The following is a 15232-nucleotide window of genomic DNA, read 5'->3' as shown; positions in this document are numbered from 1 at the left end:
GACAGGAATACTCCCCTGTGACAGCCTGATGCCTCCCTGTGCAGCTGAGGCTGCCTCTTCGCCAACCCTAATTAGGCTGTCCAATCAGAACGTGCATAATGACTGCATTTTAAAGGACTAATCGCCGTCATGAGTTCGGTCAAATTGACAGAGAATTAACTGAAAGAAAACACTCGAGTAGCTTTGGACAGAAAATGTTTAATTTTAATATAAAATAGATATAATTGTAATTATGTATTTTAACAAGAACGTGTTTTAAAGCGGTCATATTCAGATTAATTTTTACACATTTAATCAATCATCAATCAATGTTTACTTATATAGCCCTAAATGTCTCAAAGGGCTGCACAAACCACAACACAAACCACTACGACATCCTCGGTAGGCCCGCATAAGGGCAAGGAAAACTCACACCCAGTGGGAGGTCGGTGACAATGATGACTATGAGAACCTTGGAGAGGAGGAAAGCAATGGATGTCGAGCGGGTCTAACATGATACTGTGAAAGTTCAATCCATAATGGATCCAACACAGTCGCGAGAGTCCAGTCCAAAGCGGATCCAACACAGCAGCGAGAGTCCCGTTCGCAGCGGAGCCAGCAGGAAACCATCCCAAGCGGAGGCGGATCAGCAGCGCAGTGATGTCCCCAGCTGATACACAGGCAAGCAGTACATGGCCACCGGATCGGACCAGTGTGGAAGGGCCACAAGGGAGAGTGGGACATAGGAGAAAAAGAAAAGAAACGGCAGATCAACTGGTCAAAAAAGGGAGTCTATTTAAAGGCTAGAGTATACAAATGAGTTTTAAGGTGAGACTTAAATGCTTCTACTGAGGTGGCATCTCGAACTGTTACCGGGAGGGCATTCCAGAGTACTGGAGCCCGAACGGAAAACGCTCTATAGCCCGCAGACTTTTTTGGGGCTTTGGGAATCACTAATAAGCCGGAGTCCTTTGAACGCAGATTTCTTGCCGGGACATATGGCACAATACAATCGGCAAGGTCTACAGCAGTGTTTTTCAACATTTTTTGAGCAGAGGCACATTTTTTTTTTTTGTTGAAAATATCTGGAGGCACACCACCAGCAGAAATCATTAAAAAACAAAACTCAGTTGACAGTAAAAAGTCGGCGCAATTGTTGGATATGACTTTAAGGCATTACCAAGCATGCATCAATATAGCTCTTGTCTCAAAGTGGGTGTACTGTCACCACCTGTCACATCACGCCGTGAGTTATTTGGAGGTTTTTTGTTACGCCTGTGTGGCATCGTGATGCCGGGTTCGATTCCCTCGAGGATGCGTCAAGTGAAAACAGCAAAGGTAAGATATAAACAATTTATTTAACGAAAAGGATCTATGAAACAAAACACTGGTGCTAATAAAAGGCAAACCAAAGACGCTAGCATAAAAGCTAGGATATACAACAATGAGAAATAAACTGGCACGTAGGCACACAAAAGAGTAAAATAAAACATACAGCATGAGAGCTGGAATGAACAAATGGCTTAGCGTGAAAAGCTAGCGAGAATATACATACTTGACAGAGTGCAGGCGTAACTCGTTGCAGGAAAGCAAATCATGAACCAAGGCTGAACAAACAAAAGAGGACGGCTTATAAAGTGACGGTGATTATCCGTTGCAGGTGTGCGGGGCCGTGAGCAGCAGGTGAACTGATGAGTAACCATGGTAATGACGAAACAGGAAGTATGAGGGTAGAACGACGGAGTGATAAAAATGCAACAATAAACCATAATATGGGACGATCGGAGTATGGATCTTAACATTTTTTTGCTGTTTTCCCGTGTCTAGTGTTTTAGTTCTTGTTTTTGCGCACCTATTTTGGTTGGCTTTGTGTCTTTTTTGGGTATTTTCCTGTCGCAGTTTTATATCTCACTATGAGCGATATTTCCCGCGTCTACTTTGTTTTAGCAATCAAGAATATTTCAGTTGTTTTTATCCTTCTTTGCGGGTACATTGTTGATTTTCATGTCTGGTTCGGATGTACATTGTGGACGCCGTCTTTGTTCCAGAGTACCGTTTTTTTCGGAGTATAAGTCGCACCTGCCGAAAATGCATAATAAAGAAGGAAAAAAACATATACACGTCGCATTTTTGGGGGAAATGTATTTGATAAAACCCAACACCAAGAATAGACATTTGAAAGGCAATTTAAAATAAATAAAGAATATTGAACAACAGGCTGAATAAGTGTACGTTATATGACGCATAAATAACCAACGGAGAAGGTGCCTTATATGTCAAAGTAACATATTATGGTAAGAGTCATTCAAATAACTATAACATCTAGATCATGCCATAAGTTTACCAAACAATCTGTCACTCCTAATCGATAAATCCGATGAAATCTTATACGTCTAGTCTCTTACGTGAATGAGCTAAATAATATAATTTGATATTTTACAGTAATGTGTTAATAATTTCATACATAAGTCGCTCCTGAGTATAAGTCGCACCCCCGGCCAAAATATGAAAAAAACTGCGACTTATAGTCCCAAAATTACGGTAAGTCTTTGCTGTCGTCCAGCATTCTGTTTTTGTTTACTTTGCCAGTTTAGTTTTAGTTTCGTTCTCCATAGCCTTCCCTAAGCTTCAATGCCTTTTCTTAGGGGCACTCACCTTTTCTTTATTTTTAGTTTAAGCATTAGACGCCTTCTTACCTGCACACTGCCTCCCGCTTTTTTCGACATCTACAAAGCAATTAGCTACAGGCTGCCACCTACTGATATGGAAGAGTATTACACGGTTACTCTGCCGAGCTCTAGACAGCACCGACACTCAACAACTACACATAACTTGCAGACTATAGTTACTTGTTTGCAAAAAATGTTTTTAACCCAAATAGGAGAAATTAGATAATCTCCCATGGCACACCAGACTGTATCTTAGTGTGTCGCGGCCCCGTGGTTCAAAAACTCTGGTCTACATAACATGTAATGGTGGTTCTTTAATCAAAATGTTGCATAAATTATGTCTTACGGACCGTTTTGTAGCTGCTTTTCCTGATGTGACGTTTTGTGGGCGGTCTTATTTACGTGCTTCCACTTCCACCCCGTCTTCCCCCTGTCGTCCATGTTGTCGTTATTAGCTCTTTCATATTGAGTCTACTGACAGTTATAAGTGAGAACTATATGCTACTTTAGAAATGGAAACAGCGGAGGATACATGTGCATGTACAAGCCAGTCTGCCCCACAACAAGAGGATAGAGACAAATAAGCAACTTACTGACTACATCGTCGGGGTACAGTGGCAGATAAGTGTTAATAAGCACTTTGGGTAAATTTATACCATATACAAACATATCCGCTGAGGTCACATTTGGGAATAATGTCACAATTGGGGAAAATTCCAAACGGCTTGTTTAGAGGAAGTGTAAAGGAAGGCAAGATTGTTTTATAAATAGTTGGATTTCACATTTTCGGGACTTTGCAGATCAAAATACACAAAAACAGGTATAAAATCAATCAATCAATCAATGTTTACTTATATAGCCCTAAATCACTAGTGTCTCAAAGGGCTGCACAAACCACTACGACATCCTCGGTAGGCCCACATAAGGGCAAGGAAAACTCACACCCAGTGGGACGTCGGTGACAATGATGACTATGAGAACCTTGGAGAGGAGGAAAGCAATGGATGTCGAGCGGGTCTAACATGATATTGTGAAAGTTAAATCCGTAATGGATCCAACACAGTCGCCAGAGTCCAGTCCAAAGCGGATCCAACACAGCAGCGAGAGTCCCGTTCACAGCGGAGCCAGCAGGAAACCATCCCAAGCGGAGGCGGATCAGCAGCGCAGTGATGTCCCCAGCCGATACACAGGCAAGCAGTACATGGCCACCGGATCGGACCGGACCCTCTCCACAAGGGAGAGTGGGACATAGGAGAAAAAGAAAAGAAACGGCAGATCAACTGGTCTAAAAAGGAGGTCTATTTAAAGGCTAGAGTATACAAATGAGTTTTAAGGTGAGACTTAAATGCTTCTACTGAGGTGGCATCTCGAACTGTTACCGGGAGGGCATTCCAGAGTACTGGAGCCCGAAATGAAAAACGGTCTATAGCCCGCAGACATTTTTTGGGCTCTAGGAATCACTAATAAGCCGTAGTCCTTTGGACGCAGATTTCTTGCCGGGACATATGGTACAATACAATCGGCAAGATAGGCTGGAGCTAGACCGTGTAGTATTTTATACGTAAGTAGTAAAACCTTAAAGTCACATCTTAAGTGCACAGGAAGCCAGTGCAGGTGAGCCAGTACAGGCGTAATGTGATCAAACTTTCTTGTTCTTGTCAAAAGTCTAGCAGCCGCATTTTGTACCAACTGTAATCTTTTAATGCTAGACATGGGGAGACCCGAAAATAATACGTTACAGTAATCGAGACGAGACGTAACAAACGCATGGATAATGATCTCGGCGTCTTTAGTGGACAAAATGGAGCGAATTTTAGCGATATTACGGAGATGAAAGAAGGCCGTTTTAGTAACGCTTTTAATGTGTGACTCAAAGGAGAGAGTTGGGTCGAAGATAATACCCAGATTTTTTACAGAGTCACCTTGTTTTATTATTTGGTTGTCAAATGTTAAAGTTGTATTATTAAATAGAGGTCGGTGTCTAGCAGGACCGATAATCAGCATTTCCGTTTTTTGGGCATTAAGTTGCAAAAAGTTAGCGGACATCCATTGTTTAATTTCATTAAGACACGCTTCCAACTGACTACAGTCCGGCGTGTTGGTCAGCTTTAGGGGCATGTAGAGTTGGGTGTCATCAGCATAACAGTGAAAGCTAATACCGTATTTGCGTACAACAATGCTGTTGCAAGAAGGCAAATTTATGGACCCAGACGTAAAACTAGGTGTGTGTAGAAAACGAGGAGCAGGTGAAATCAATGTGTAACCATGGTAACGGACTAAACAGGAAGTAAGTGGGTCAGAAGAGAATGAAACAAAGATGGAAAAATAAACATGTGAAGATCTGAGTCACGGATCGCAACAAAATTCTTGGTTTTGCTGACATCCTGGTGCCTTTCGTTTCCAGCGCACAAACAGGATTCCGAAGGACATCCACGTTGTGCCGGAGCGCTTTGCCGCTGACCTGATCCTCCGCTTGGAGGGCGTTCTGCGAGAGCGGGAGACAGAAGAGCGTCTGGAGAGTCTACGACTGGTACGTCCATCGATTCCGGTCGGCCGTAAAACTGTGGTCCTTTTTGTTTTGGTAATTTGATGATGCACGTGGCACACATGGCCCTCTGGTTAGCGTTGCGACGCGTGCGCTATCAGGCACCTTTCGACAAGCTCACCATTTATTCTGGTATGTCCTGCACTAGATGCACCAGCCAATGTCTGTTAGGCCTCAAGGTTTTCAAATCAGCCTGGCACGAAATGAAATTCATGAGGCCAGCTATTAGGAGTGGGCATTAAAAAAAAAAAAAAAAAAAAAAAAACATGAAACACTTGGCATCACTTGCGTCCCCCTGGCTTTGTGCATGAATCAGATGGAGCACATGCGGGCTCGCAGGCTTATAAACGCTGGAACAGCGCCGCGGCCGTTTGATGCCCACTTGAACGCCGATGAAACACAAATGGAATTTGACTTTGTACAAAGCTCCAAAGTGTTGGTGTGTGTTACTTTCTGCAACCTTCTGTAAGCACAATAAGAAGTTGCTAATAGTGATAATAATAATAATGGATTTCTACACTGCACTCAACACAGATTTAGTTGCTTTTGACACTTTTCCATTTGAAAATATTTTTTCCAGTATATGTTCAGGCTATGAACCTCGGATTCAGGAGGAACAGTGTGGTTTTCGTCCTGGTCGTGGAACTGTGGACCAGCTTTATACTCTCGGCAGGGTTCTTGAGGGTGCATGGGAGTATGCCCAACCAGTCTACATGTGCTTTGTGGACTTGGAGAAGGCATTCGACCGGGTCCCTCGGGAAGTCCTGTGGGGAGTGCTCAGAGAGTATGGGGTATCGGACTGTCTTTTTGTGGCGGTCCGCTCCCTGTATGATCAGTGCCAGAGCTTGGTCCGCATTGCTGGCAGTAAGTCGGACACATTTCCAGTGAGGGTTGGACTCCGCCAAGGCTGTCCTTTGTCACCGATTCTGTTCATAACTTTTATGGACAGAATTTCTAGGCGCAGTCAAGGCGTTGAAGGGTTCCATTTTGGTGACCGCAGGATTAGGTCTCTGTTTTTTGCAGATGATGTGGTCCTGATGGCTTCATCTGACCGGGATCTTCAGCTCTGGCTGGATCGGTTCGCAGCCGAGTGTGAAGCGACCGGAATGAGAATCAGCACCTCCAAGTCCGAGTTCATGGTTCTCGCCCGGAAAAGGGTGGAGTGCCATCTCCGGGTTGGGGAGGAGACCCTGCCCCAAGTGGAGGAGTTCAAGTACCTAGGAGTCTTGTTCACGAGTGGGGGAAGAGTGGATCGTGAGATCGACAGGCGGATCGGTGCGGCGTCTTCAGTAATGCGGACGTTGTACCGATCCGTTGTGGTGAAGAAGGAGCTGAGCCGGAAGGCAAAGCTCTCAATTTACCGGTCGATCTACGTTCCCATCCTCACCTATGGTCATGAGCTTTGGGTCATGACAGAAAGGATAAGATCACGGGTACAAGCGGCCGAAATGAGTTTCCTCCGCCGTGTGGCGGGTCTCTCCCTTAGAGATAGGGTGAGAAGCTCTGCCATCCGGGAGGAACTCAAAGTAAAGCCGCTGCTCCTTCACATGGAGAGGAGCCAGATGAGGTGGTTCGGGCATCTGGTCAGGATGCCACCCGAACGCCTCCCTGGGGAGGTGTTTAGGGCACGTCCAACCGGTAGGAGGCCACGGGGAAGACCCAGGACACGTTGGGAAGACTATGTCTCCCGGCTGGCCTGGGAACGCCTCGGGATCCCCCGGGAAGAGCTAGACGAAGTGGCTGGGGGAGAGGGAAGTCTAGGTTTCCCTGCTTAGGCTGTTGCCCCCGCGACCCGACCTCGGATAAGCGGAAGAAGATGGATGGATGGATGGATGTTCAGGCTAAGTTCCATTGAGCTAATTTAAAGGCCAATTGAAATGAGATGTTCTTATTTGAACGGGGATAGCAGGTCCATTCTATGTGTCATACTTGATCATTTCGCTATATTGCCATATTTTTGCTGAAAGGATTTAGTAGAGAACATTGACGATAAAGTTCGCAACTTTTAGTCGCTAATAAAAAAGCCTTACCTTTACCGGAAGTAGCAGACGATGTGCGCGTGACGTCACATTGTCCTCACATTGTTTACAATCATAGCCTCCAGCAGCAAGAGCTATTCAGACCGAGAAAGCGACAATTTCCCCATTAATTTGAGCAAGGATGAAAAATTAATGGATGAGGAAAGTTAGAGTGAGGCACAAAAAAAAAAAGTGGTAGTGTTTCAGATGTAATTAGACACATTTACTAGGATAATTCTGGAAAATCATTATTCGGCTTATTGTGTTAATAGTATTTTAGTGAGATTGTAAAGTCATACCTGAAAGTCGGATGGCTGCGGTGAACGCCAGTGTCTCTGAGAGAAGCCGAGGAGCCAAGATCACAGCTGCCTTTTTGACAGCTACAGGCGGAGGTCCCATAATCCACTGAAGTCTCCGGTAAGTGCCGACAATTTTCCCCTTCCAAAAACTTGCTGGAGAAACATGTTCGCTTGACCGCTCTGTGTTAAAGCTTCACAACAAACAAAGGAACACCGGCTGTGTTTTGGTGTTAAAGGCAGCTGCAATCCACCGCTTTCCACCAACAGCATTCTTCTTTGACGTCTCCATTATTAATTGAACAAACTGCAAAAGATTCAGCAACACATAGTCCAAATTACTGTGTAATTCTGCGATGTAAAGAGACGACTTTTAGCCGTGTGTGGTGCTGGGCTAATATGTCCACTACAACCCGAGACGTCACGCACACGCGTCATCATCCCGCGACGTTTTCAACAAGAAACTCCGCGGGAAATTTAAAATTGTAATTTAGTAAACTAAAAAGGCCGTATTGGCATGTGTTGCAATGTTAATATTTCATCATTGATATATAAACTATCAGACTGCGTGGTCGGTAGTCGTGGCTTTCAGTAGGCCTTTAACTCGTTGCCGGGCCCTCATTGTAACATTTGAGGCTTTGAGACCCACAATTTAGTGTGTGTGTGTGTGTGTGTGTGTGGTAATAATGGGTTCCAGCTAAAAATGTCCGATAATGGGACGGCGTGGCGCAGTGGAATAGTGGCCCTGCGCAACCCGAGGGTCCCTGGTTCAATCCCCAACTAGTACCAACCTTGTCACGTCCGTTGTGTCCTGAGCAAGACACTTCACCCTTGCTCCTGATGGGTGCTGGTTAGCGCCTTGCATGGCAGCTCCCTCCATCAGTGTGTGAATGTGTGTGTGAATGGGTAAATGTGGAAGTAGTGTCAAAGCGCTTGAAGGTAGAAAAGCGCTATACAAGTATAACCCATTTATCAATTATTTATTTAATGCCTTTTTTGCAGATATTCCGATATTGTCCAACTCTTAATTACCGATATCATCCGATACCGATATATATACCGTCGTGGAATTAACACATTATTATGCCTAATTTTGTTGTGATGTCCCGCTGGATGCATTAAACCAGTGGTTCTCAAATTGGGGTACGCGTACCCTTAGGGGTTCTTGAAGTTATGCCAAGGGGTAAAAAATATTTTAAGAATAGCAACAATTCAAAAATCCTTTTACAAATATATTTATTGAATAATACTTCAACAAAATATGAATGTAAGTTCATAAACTGTGAAAAGAAATGCAACAATGCAATATTCTGTGTTGACAGCTACATTTTTTGTGGACATGTTCCAAGGAATTTCCAGAATTATCCTAGTAAATGTGTCTAACAACCTCTGAATCGCTCCCACTTTATGGTCTTTTTTTTTTTTTTTTGTAGTCCTTCACTCTTACTTTCCTCATCTACGAATCTTTCATCCTCGCTCAAATTAATGGGGAAATCGTCGCTTTCTCGGTCCGAATCGCTTTCGCTGCTGGTGGCCATGATTGTAAACAATGTTCAGATGTGACGTCACGCGCACATCGTCTGCTACTTCTGGTACAGGCAAGACTTTTTTATCAGCACCAAAAGTTGCAAACTTTATCGTCGATGTTCTCTATTAAATACTTTCAGCAAAAATATGGCTATCTTGCGTAATGATCAAGTATGACACATAGAATGGACCTGCTATCCCCGTGGAAATAAGAATTTCTCATTTCAGTAGGCCTTTAAATTCATATCCAACCATTGCGGACTGGACACTGGCCGAGAGTGGAGTCGGCTGTCTTAGATTAGATAGTACTTTATTCATTTGTTCATTCGTCTTGGTTGCTTTGTTGGGTCTGCTCCTGTCTCTGGCCATCCTCCCTCCACCCCAGCGGACGATGGCATGGAACACCGCAGAGGCCACCACAGTGGATATGTTTCTTTTCCTTTTTATTCATAGCTGTATGTAGAAATGTCTGGTTGTATCTGCTGCTTTAATGTCTTTAATGTCCTCTGTGTTCTTTGATGTTTGATGTTTCCCTCTTACACACATGTAAGAGGGATGTGTACTATGGCTATGAGTTGTTGTTTTTTTCCCTTGGCCTCAGTCTGCACCCCCTCTCCAGAGCCCAGGCTAAAACCGATTTTTTTATTTTATTTTAATCTTCTATTTTTTTCTCCCCCCCCTTGTTTACCTGTATCTCATCTTTTTTTTGTAAGGGGCGCTGGAAGCCGGCAGACCCGTCAGCGATCCTGTTCTGTCTCCCTTTAATGTTTGTCTGATCTTGAATGGGATTGTGCTGAAAATTGTAATTTTCCTGAAGGAACTCTCCTGACGGAATAAATAAAGTACTATCTAATCTAATTGCGGCAACTACTTTTTACTGTTAACTGAGTTTCGTTTTTTTAATGATTTCTGCTGGTGGTGTGCCTCCGGATTTTTTCAACGCAAAAAAATGTGCCTTGGCTAAAAAAAGGTTGAAAAACACTGAGCTAGTAGCACAGGTACATTTTTTTTGTGGTGGTGGTTTTGTAGTTTTGTGTCTCTGCAAGGGAGGCATTATTACTGGTAATGAAATGCTGACATCTTCTGGTGGAAACGAGTACAACACATTCATACATTCATTTTTTTCCCCCTATGTGTTTCGCTCCAAAGGAAGAGGAAGTCGATGAAATGAGCACGTCTTTTGCCAACCATCGGTTCCCCGACGCTGTTCATCCGCAGAATTCCAACTATGCCGACTACTTCCTGAGGGACTCCCACGAGGAGAACCCGGAGAGCATTCTGGATGACCACGTCCAGCGCGTCATGAAGACTCCCGGCTGCCAGTCGCCAGGAACGGGACGCCATTCTCCCAAGTCTTGCTCGCCAAGTGGCTTCTTAGGGAGTAAAGGGACTACGGTGCCATCTTTGAGTAAATACGCATCCAGGCATTGTCTCAAGGGAGAGTCCGGCCACATGCACCACTACAAAGCTGGGGTCGGGAAGTCCAAAGAGCAAATGGATTCGCCCTGGGGAGAAGACGTGGGTCATGGACCTAAGTCTTGCATGTTTGCAGATGGATTCACAAACATGGAGCATATAAGTCACGGGTATGTTTATGGATTTAAGTTCACTAATGTCGTGTTTTCCGTCCGAGTCACCATGGTTCTTGTACTGCACAGAAGCAAAGGCGGTCTGCAGTGTAGGCGAGCATGCAAGCGTGGGGAGGAGGTGCCAGGTCCTGTAGATGACATGGAGAAGAACCAGAAGATCTTCTTATGGCTGATGGAGGGGCAGAAGGAGATGATCCGACACAAAAGGAGTCCCTATGGGTCAGGAGAAACACCTAACGTTTATCATGGTTTTCATGTTTCTGGAACTTTTTGGAATCATTTCTTGAGCCTCTTTAATATTTAATTGATTATTTATCCACATCAAAGCCAGAATCCTATTGATTTGGGATGAGTCTCTACTGGAAAAGGTCCAATTGATAGCGTTTTTGTTCCTTTCCAGCCCACTTTGTGAGGCTCATTTTTTACAACACTTTATTTCGACAAACAAAAAGGAAATAATAACCCTATTGGTTTTGTGGAAAAACTGACCTAAGGTAGCTGAGGTACAAAGTTCAAAATGATGGGGCATGTCCTTTGAAGCCATCTTAGAGGTGAAGGTTTTAACTCGGGCTGCACGATTTGAAGAAAAAACCCAAATTGCGATGTTTCTCTCCAAAATTGTAATTCGATTTGCGGTTGTTTATTTAATATGTAAAAATAAAAAGTACTTTAAAACTTAACAGCCAGAGAGTGAGTAGAAGCTCCTTTTATCCCCGTGCAGAACTGGAAGCTATAAATTGAACGTAATGAACAAAATGAACGAAAAATGCCTTAAAACTTAGGCAACTTGAACCACCTTACATGTTTTTTTAAGATATCAGTATTTACAATATATCGCCATCCAAACTAAAAGCACCACAGTATCCGTTTTGGTCCATATTGCCCAGCCCTACTCATTACTGTAGAATTGTCTACCATTGTACTTCAATTCAAAGGTAACTAACTTTGTCATCTTAAATAAATAAACAATCCTAAATAAGTAAGTAAACAAAAATATAAAATTGACTTCTTTCTGTTAGAAAAATGTCATCCCTAAATAAACATTGAATATCTTAAAGTGTTTTTTTTTTTTTTTTCAGTTGAAAAAACGAGGTTGGATGTCGTCATTCCTGCTTGTTTACCCGTGTTGATGGGCTCATATTGCCCATTTAATTTGAAGATTGAATATTACAACGACGGGACATTTGGCTTTGTAATCAATTGTAATCAAATGTTTTCCTCCTAATTTGTTGCTTTGCGGCACTTCTCACAAGCGAGTCTGTGTAAAGCTGGCACCCCGCTCTCCGCCCACCAAGACAGAGATTGTGAATAAGTGAAAAGAAGTGAAATTATACTGTTAAATAAACACGCTCAGGTGCTAGTACGATGCACAGAGTGAAACGCCTGTATCCCTATTTGAAGCAAGAGATGAACAAACACGAGGCTCAAGAATTCTGATTGGTGGTTGTGGGGGGGCGTGGCCTGCGGACCTGCAGCGAAGCAGGGTGTTTCAGAACCGGCTTCGAGATTAATGACAGGTGCGTAGATGACACAGCTGTGAGTGTTTGTCTGATCACCTGTCGCTCTGTTAATGGCAGCAGTCGGGAAGGAGAGGGTGTGGTTGATGGTGGAGAACGAGCGAGATCGGGATAAACTTTAACATGACTGAAAAGCACAAGAAGGACAACTTATTGCAAAATAAATCATTGTTCACAAAGATGAACACGGCTGTCATGTTTGTCATTGGTGGTCCAGAGAACCGGCAGGAGCAAGACCTCCACAGCGGTGATGACGGATAAAAAAACACTCAGCTATTTGCGAATACCTAATCACCTCAGTGTCGATTTGATATCGATTAATGGCACTTATCATTCCTCCAAATCAAAACAAGTCTTCATTTTCTATTTCAGCAGCACCACAGGCTCCAAGAAGGTTCCCGGCTCAGCCTGGGACAACGTGCAGCCATCGCATCCTTTCATCCAGGACCCCACCATGCCCCCCAACCCGGCCCCGAGCCCCCTCATCCAGCTGGAGGAGGTCCGCCGGCGACTGGAGGAGGAGAAAATCAAGTCTGGAGTTTTGCAGCCCAAGCAGAGGTGTGCGGACGTCTTTTTGGTGTCTTTCCCTCCCCAAACAGAGTGAAAGTCAGTCTTTTAGATTCATCAGTGGCTTGTTGGCTCTCTCAGGTATGTGATGGAGGTCATCCAGCGAGGTCGCACTGCGGTCAGGCCTGCACTTGTCCCTCCACTCAGCATGGTGCCTGACGTTTCTGACTGCGCGCCCTCCGAGCCCGAGTATGTGCTGCCCTGTCCACGTGTAACGACTTCATGCCCGCCCCCATTTACTTCACCTTAGTCATTGCCATAGACCAGGGGTGTCCAAAGTGGGGCCCGCAGCTAATCGTTTACCGGCCCTCCACACATTCTGCAAAAATTGCAAAATTGATAGTATTGCAAAAATAAAAAAATAAACATTTAAAAAAAGTGGAATGAGGTGAAATCTAATGAGAAAAAGTGGCAATGTTGACCCAAAGCTGCCATGCAGGCATTTTTTTCCCCTTTTGTCTATATTTTCTTTTTTTTTTTTTACATTGCTCAAAAAAAAAAGGACAAAAAAATCAGTTATAATGAATTACTACTTAAAAATTATCACTTTAAAATATTTTATGTGGAAGAAAATATTGCATATGTTGTGCGGTTGCCGTATAAAAACATCAAAGTTTTGACAAAAGAGCATAAAACAAACATAATAATAGTTCAAACTTACTGCGATGAGGTGGCGACTTGTCCAGGGTGTACCCCGCCTTCCGCCCGATTGTAGCTGAGGTAGGCGCCAGCGCCCCCCGCGACCCCAAAAGGGAATAAGCGGTAGAAAATGGATGGAGTTCAAACTTAAAATCGACAGATGTATCGGAAGTTGATCTTGAAATTTAAGTGTTAAAAGTAAAAAAAAAAAACTAATAAAAATGAATCACTTTATGAGTGGGGAACCTTTCGGATCTTAGATATATTTAATATGATTTTATTTAACTTTTCACTGTTATTACTCAAAAATATTAAATAATTAAAATCAATGGTGTAGGTTGATTGGCAACACTAAATTGGCCCTAGTGTGTGAATGTGAGTGTGAATGTTGTCTGTCTATCTGTGTTGGCCCTGCGATGAGGTGGCGACTTGTCCAGGGTGTACCCTGCCTTCCGCCCGATTGTAGCTGAGATAGGCGCCAGCGCCCCCCGCGACCCCGAAAGGGAATAAGCGGTAGAAAATGGATGGATGGATGCAAAAATTAAAAAAAAGTGGAATGAGGTGAAATCTAATGAGAAAAAGTGGCAATGTTGACCCAAAGCTGCCATGCAGGCAGTTTTTTTTCCCTTTTGTCTATATTTTTTTTTTTTTTTTTTTACATTGCTCAAAAAAAAAAGGACAAAAAAATCTGTTATAATGAATTATTACTTAAAAATTATCACTTTAAAATGTTTTATGTGGAAAAAAATATTGCATATGTTGTGCGGTTGCCGTATAAAAACATCAAAGTTTTGACAAAAGGGCATGAAACAAACATAATAATAGTTCAAACTTACTGCGATGAGGTGGCGACTTGTCCAGGGTGTACCCCGCCTTCCGCCCGATTGTAGCTGAGGTAGGCGCCAGCGCCCCCCGCGACCCCAAAAGGGAATAAGCGGTAGAAAATGGATGGAGTTCAAACTTAAAATCGACAGATGTATCGGAAGTTGATCTTGAAATTTAAGTGTTAAAAGTAAAAAAAATTATAATAAAAATGAATCACTTTATGAGTGGGGAACCTTTCGGATCTCAAATATATTTAGTATGATTTTATTCAACTTTTCACTGTTATTACTCAAAAATATTAAATAATTAAAATCAATGGTGTGGGTTGATTGGCAACACTAAATTGGCCCTAGTGTGTGAATGTGAGTGTGAATGTTGTCTGTTTATCTGTGTTGGCCCTGCGATGAGGTGGCGACTTGTCCAGGGTGTACCCCGCCTTCCGCCCGATTGTAGCTGAGATAGGCGCCAGCGCCCCCCGCGACCCCGAAAGGGAATAAGCGGTAGAAAATGGATGGATGGATGGTGTCCTGCATTATTGATCTTTGAGGGCTTTAATTGCTAAATAAAGGAACTCTCCTGAAGGAATCAATAAAGTACTATCTATCTATCTATCTATCTATCTATCTATCTATCTATCTATCTATCTATCTATCTATCTATCTATCTATCTATCTATCTATCTATCTATCAAAATACTGCATATTTTAGTTTAACTATAAAAAACAAAGTTGTCTTTGACAGAAAAGGCATAAAACCTTATTTGTTTTACTTTATATCAACATCAAGTTGATATAGAGATTTACTGTAAGCATTGAAATAAAAAAATAATAATTTGACTTATTTTTTACACTTTAGTGTCTGAGACCCTCTATGCTCTACAGGAGCCCTAAGGAATGAAAAAAAAAAATCCATATATTTTGTTATGGTTTGAAATTGAAAAATATCAAAATGGCCCCCGCATGCTTAAATTTTTCCGTGTGCGGCCCTCAGTGGAAAAAGTTTGGACACCCCTGCCATAGACATTGTGTAACATAAGTTCTTGTTTTCCCATCAATACAACT

General features: G+C 43.0%; 1 protein-coding gene across 6 annotated transcripts in view; it reads left to right on the top strand.

Annotated features, from left to right (window-relative positions):
- Positions 1-15232, top strand: part of axin1 (axin 1) — a 91302-nt gene that overhangs the window by 58770 nt on the left and 17300 nt on the right. For 3 of the 6 annotated variants that reach the window (XM_061905286.1, XM_061905287.1, XM_061905285.1), the window contains 5 exons: positions 5053-5178; positions 10184-10620; positions 10693-10842; positions 12513-12698; positions 12789-12896. In XM_061905286.1, the coding sequence (XP_061761270.1) occupies positions 5053-5178; positions 10184-10620; positions 10693-10842; positions 12513-12698; positions 12789-12896 (1007 nt within the window). The remainder of the gene's footprint in view (positions 1-5052; positions 5179-10183; positions 10621-10692; positions 10843-12512; positions 12699-12788; positions 12897-15232) is intronic. The other 3 variants (XM_061905288.1, XM_061905289.1, XM_061905290.1) reach the window with 3 other exon arrangements.

Source organism: Nerophis ophidion, linkage group LG07 (assembly GCF_033978795.1).
Source record: "Nerophis ophidion isolate RoL-2023_Sa linkage group LG07, RoL_Noph_v1.0, whole genome shotgun sequence".
NCBI lineage: Eukaryota > Metazoa > Chordata > Actinopteri > Syngnathiformes > Syngnathidae > Nerophis > Nerophis ophidion.
This window is presented reverse-complemented; position numbering and strand designations above follow the sequence as displayed.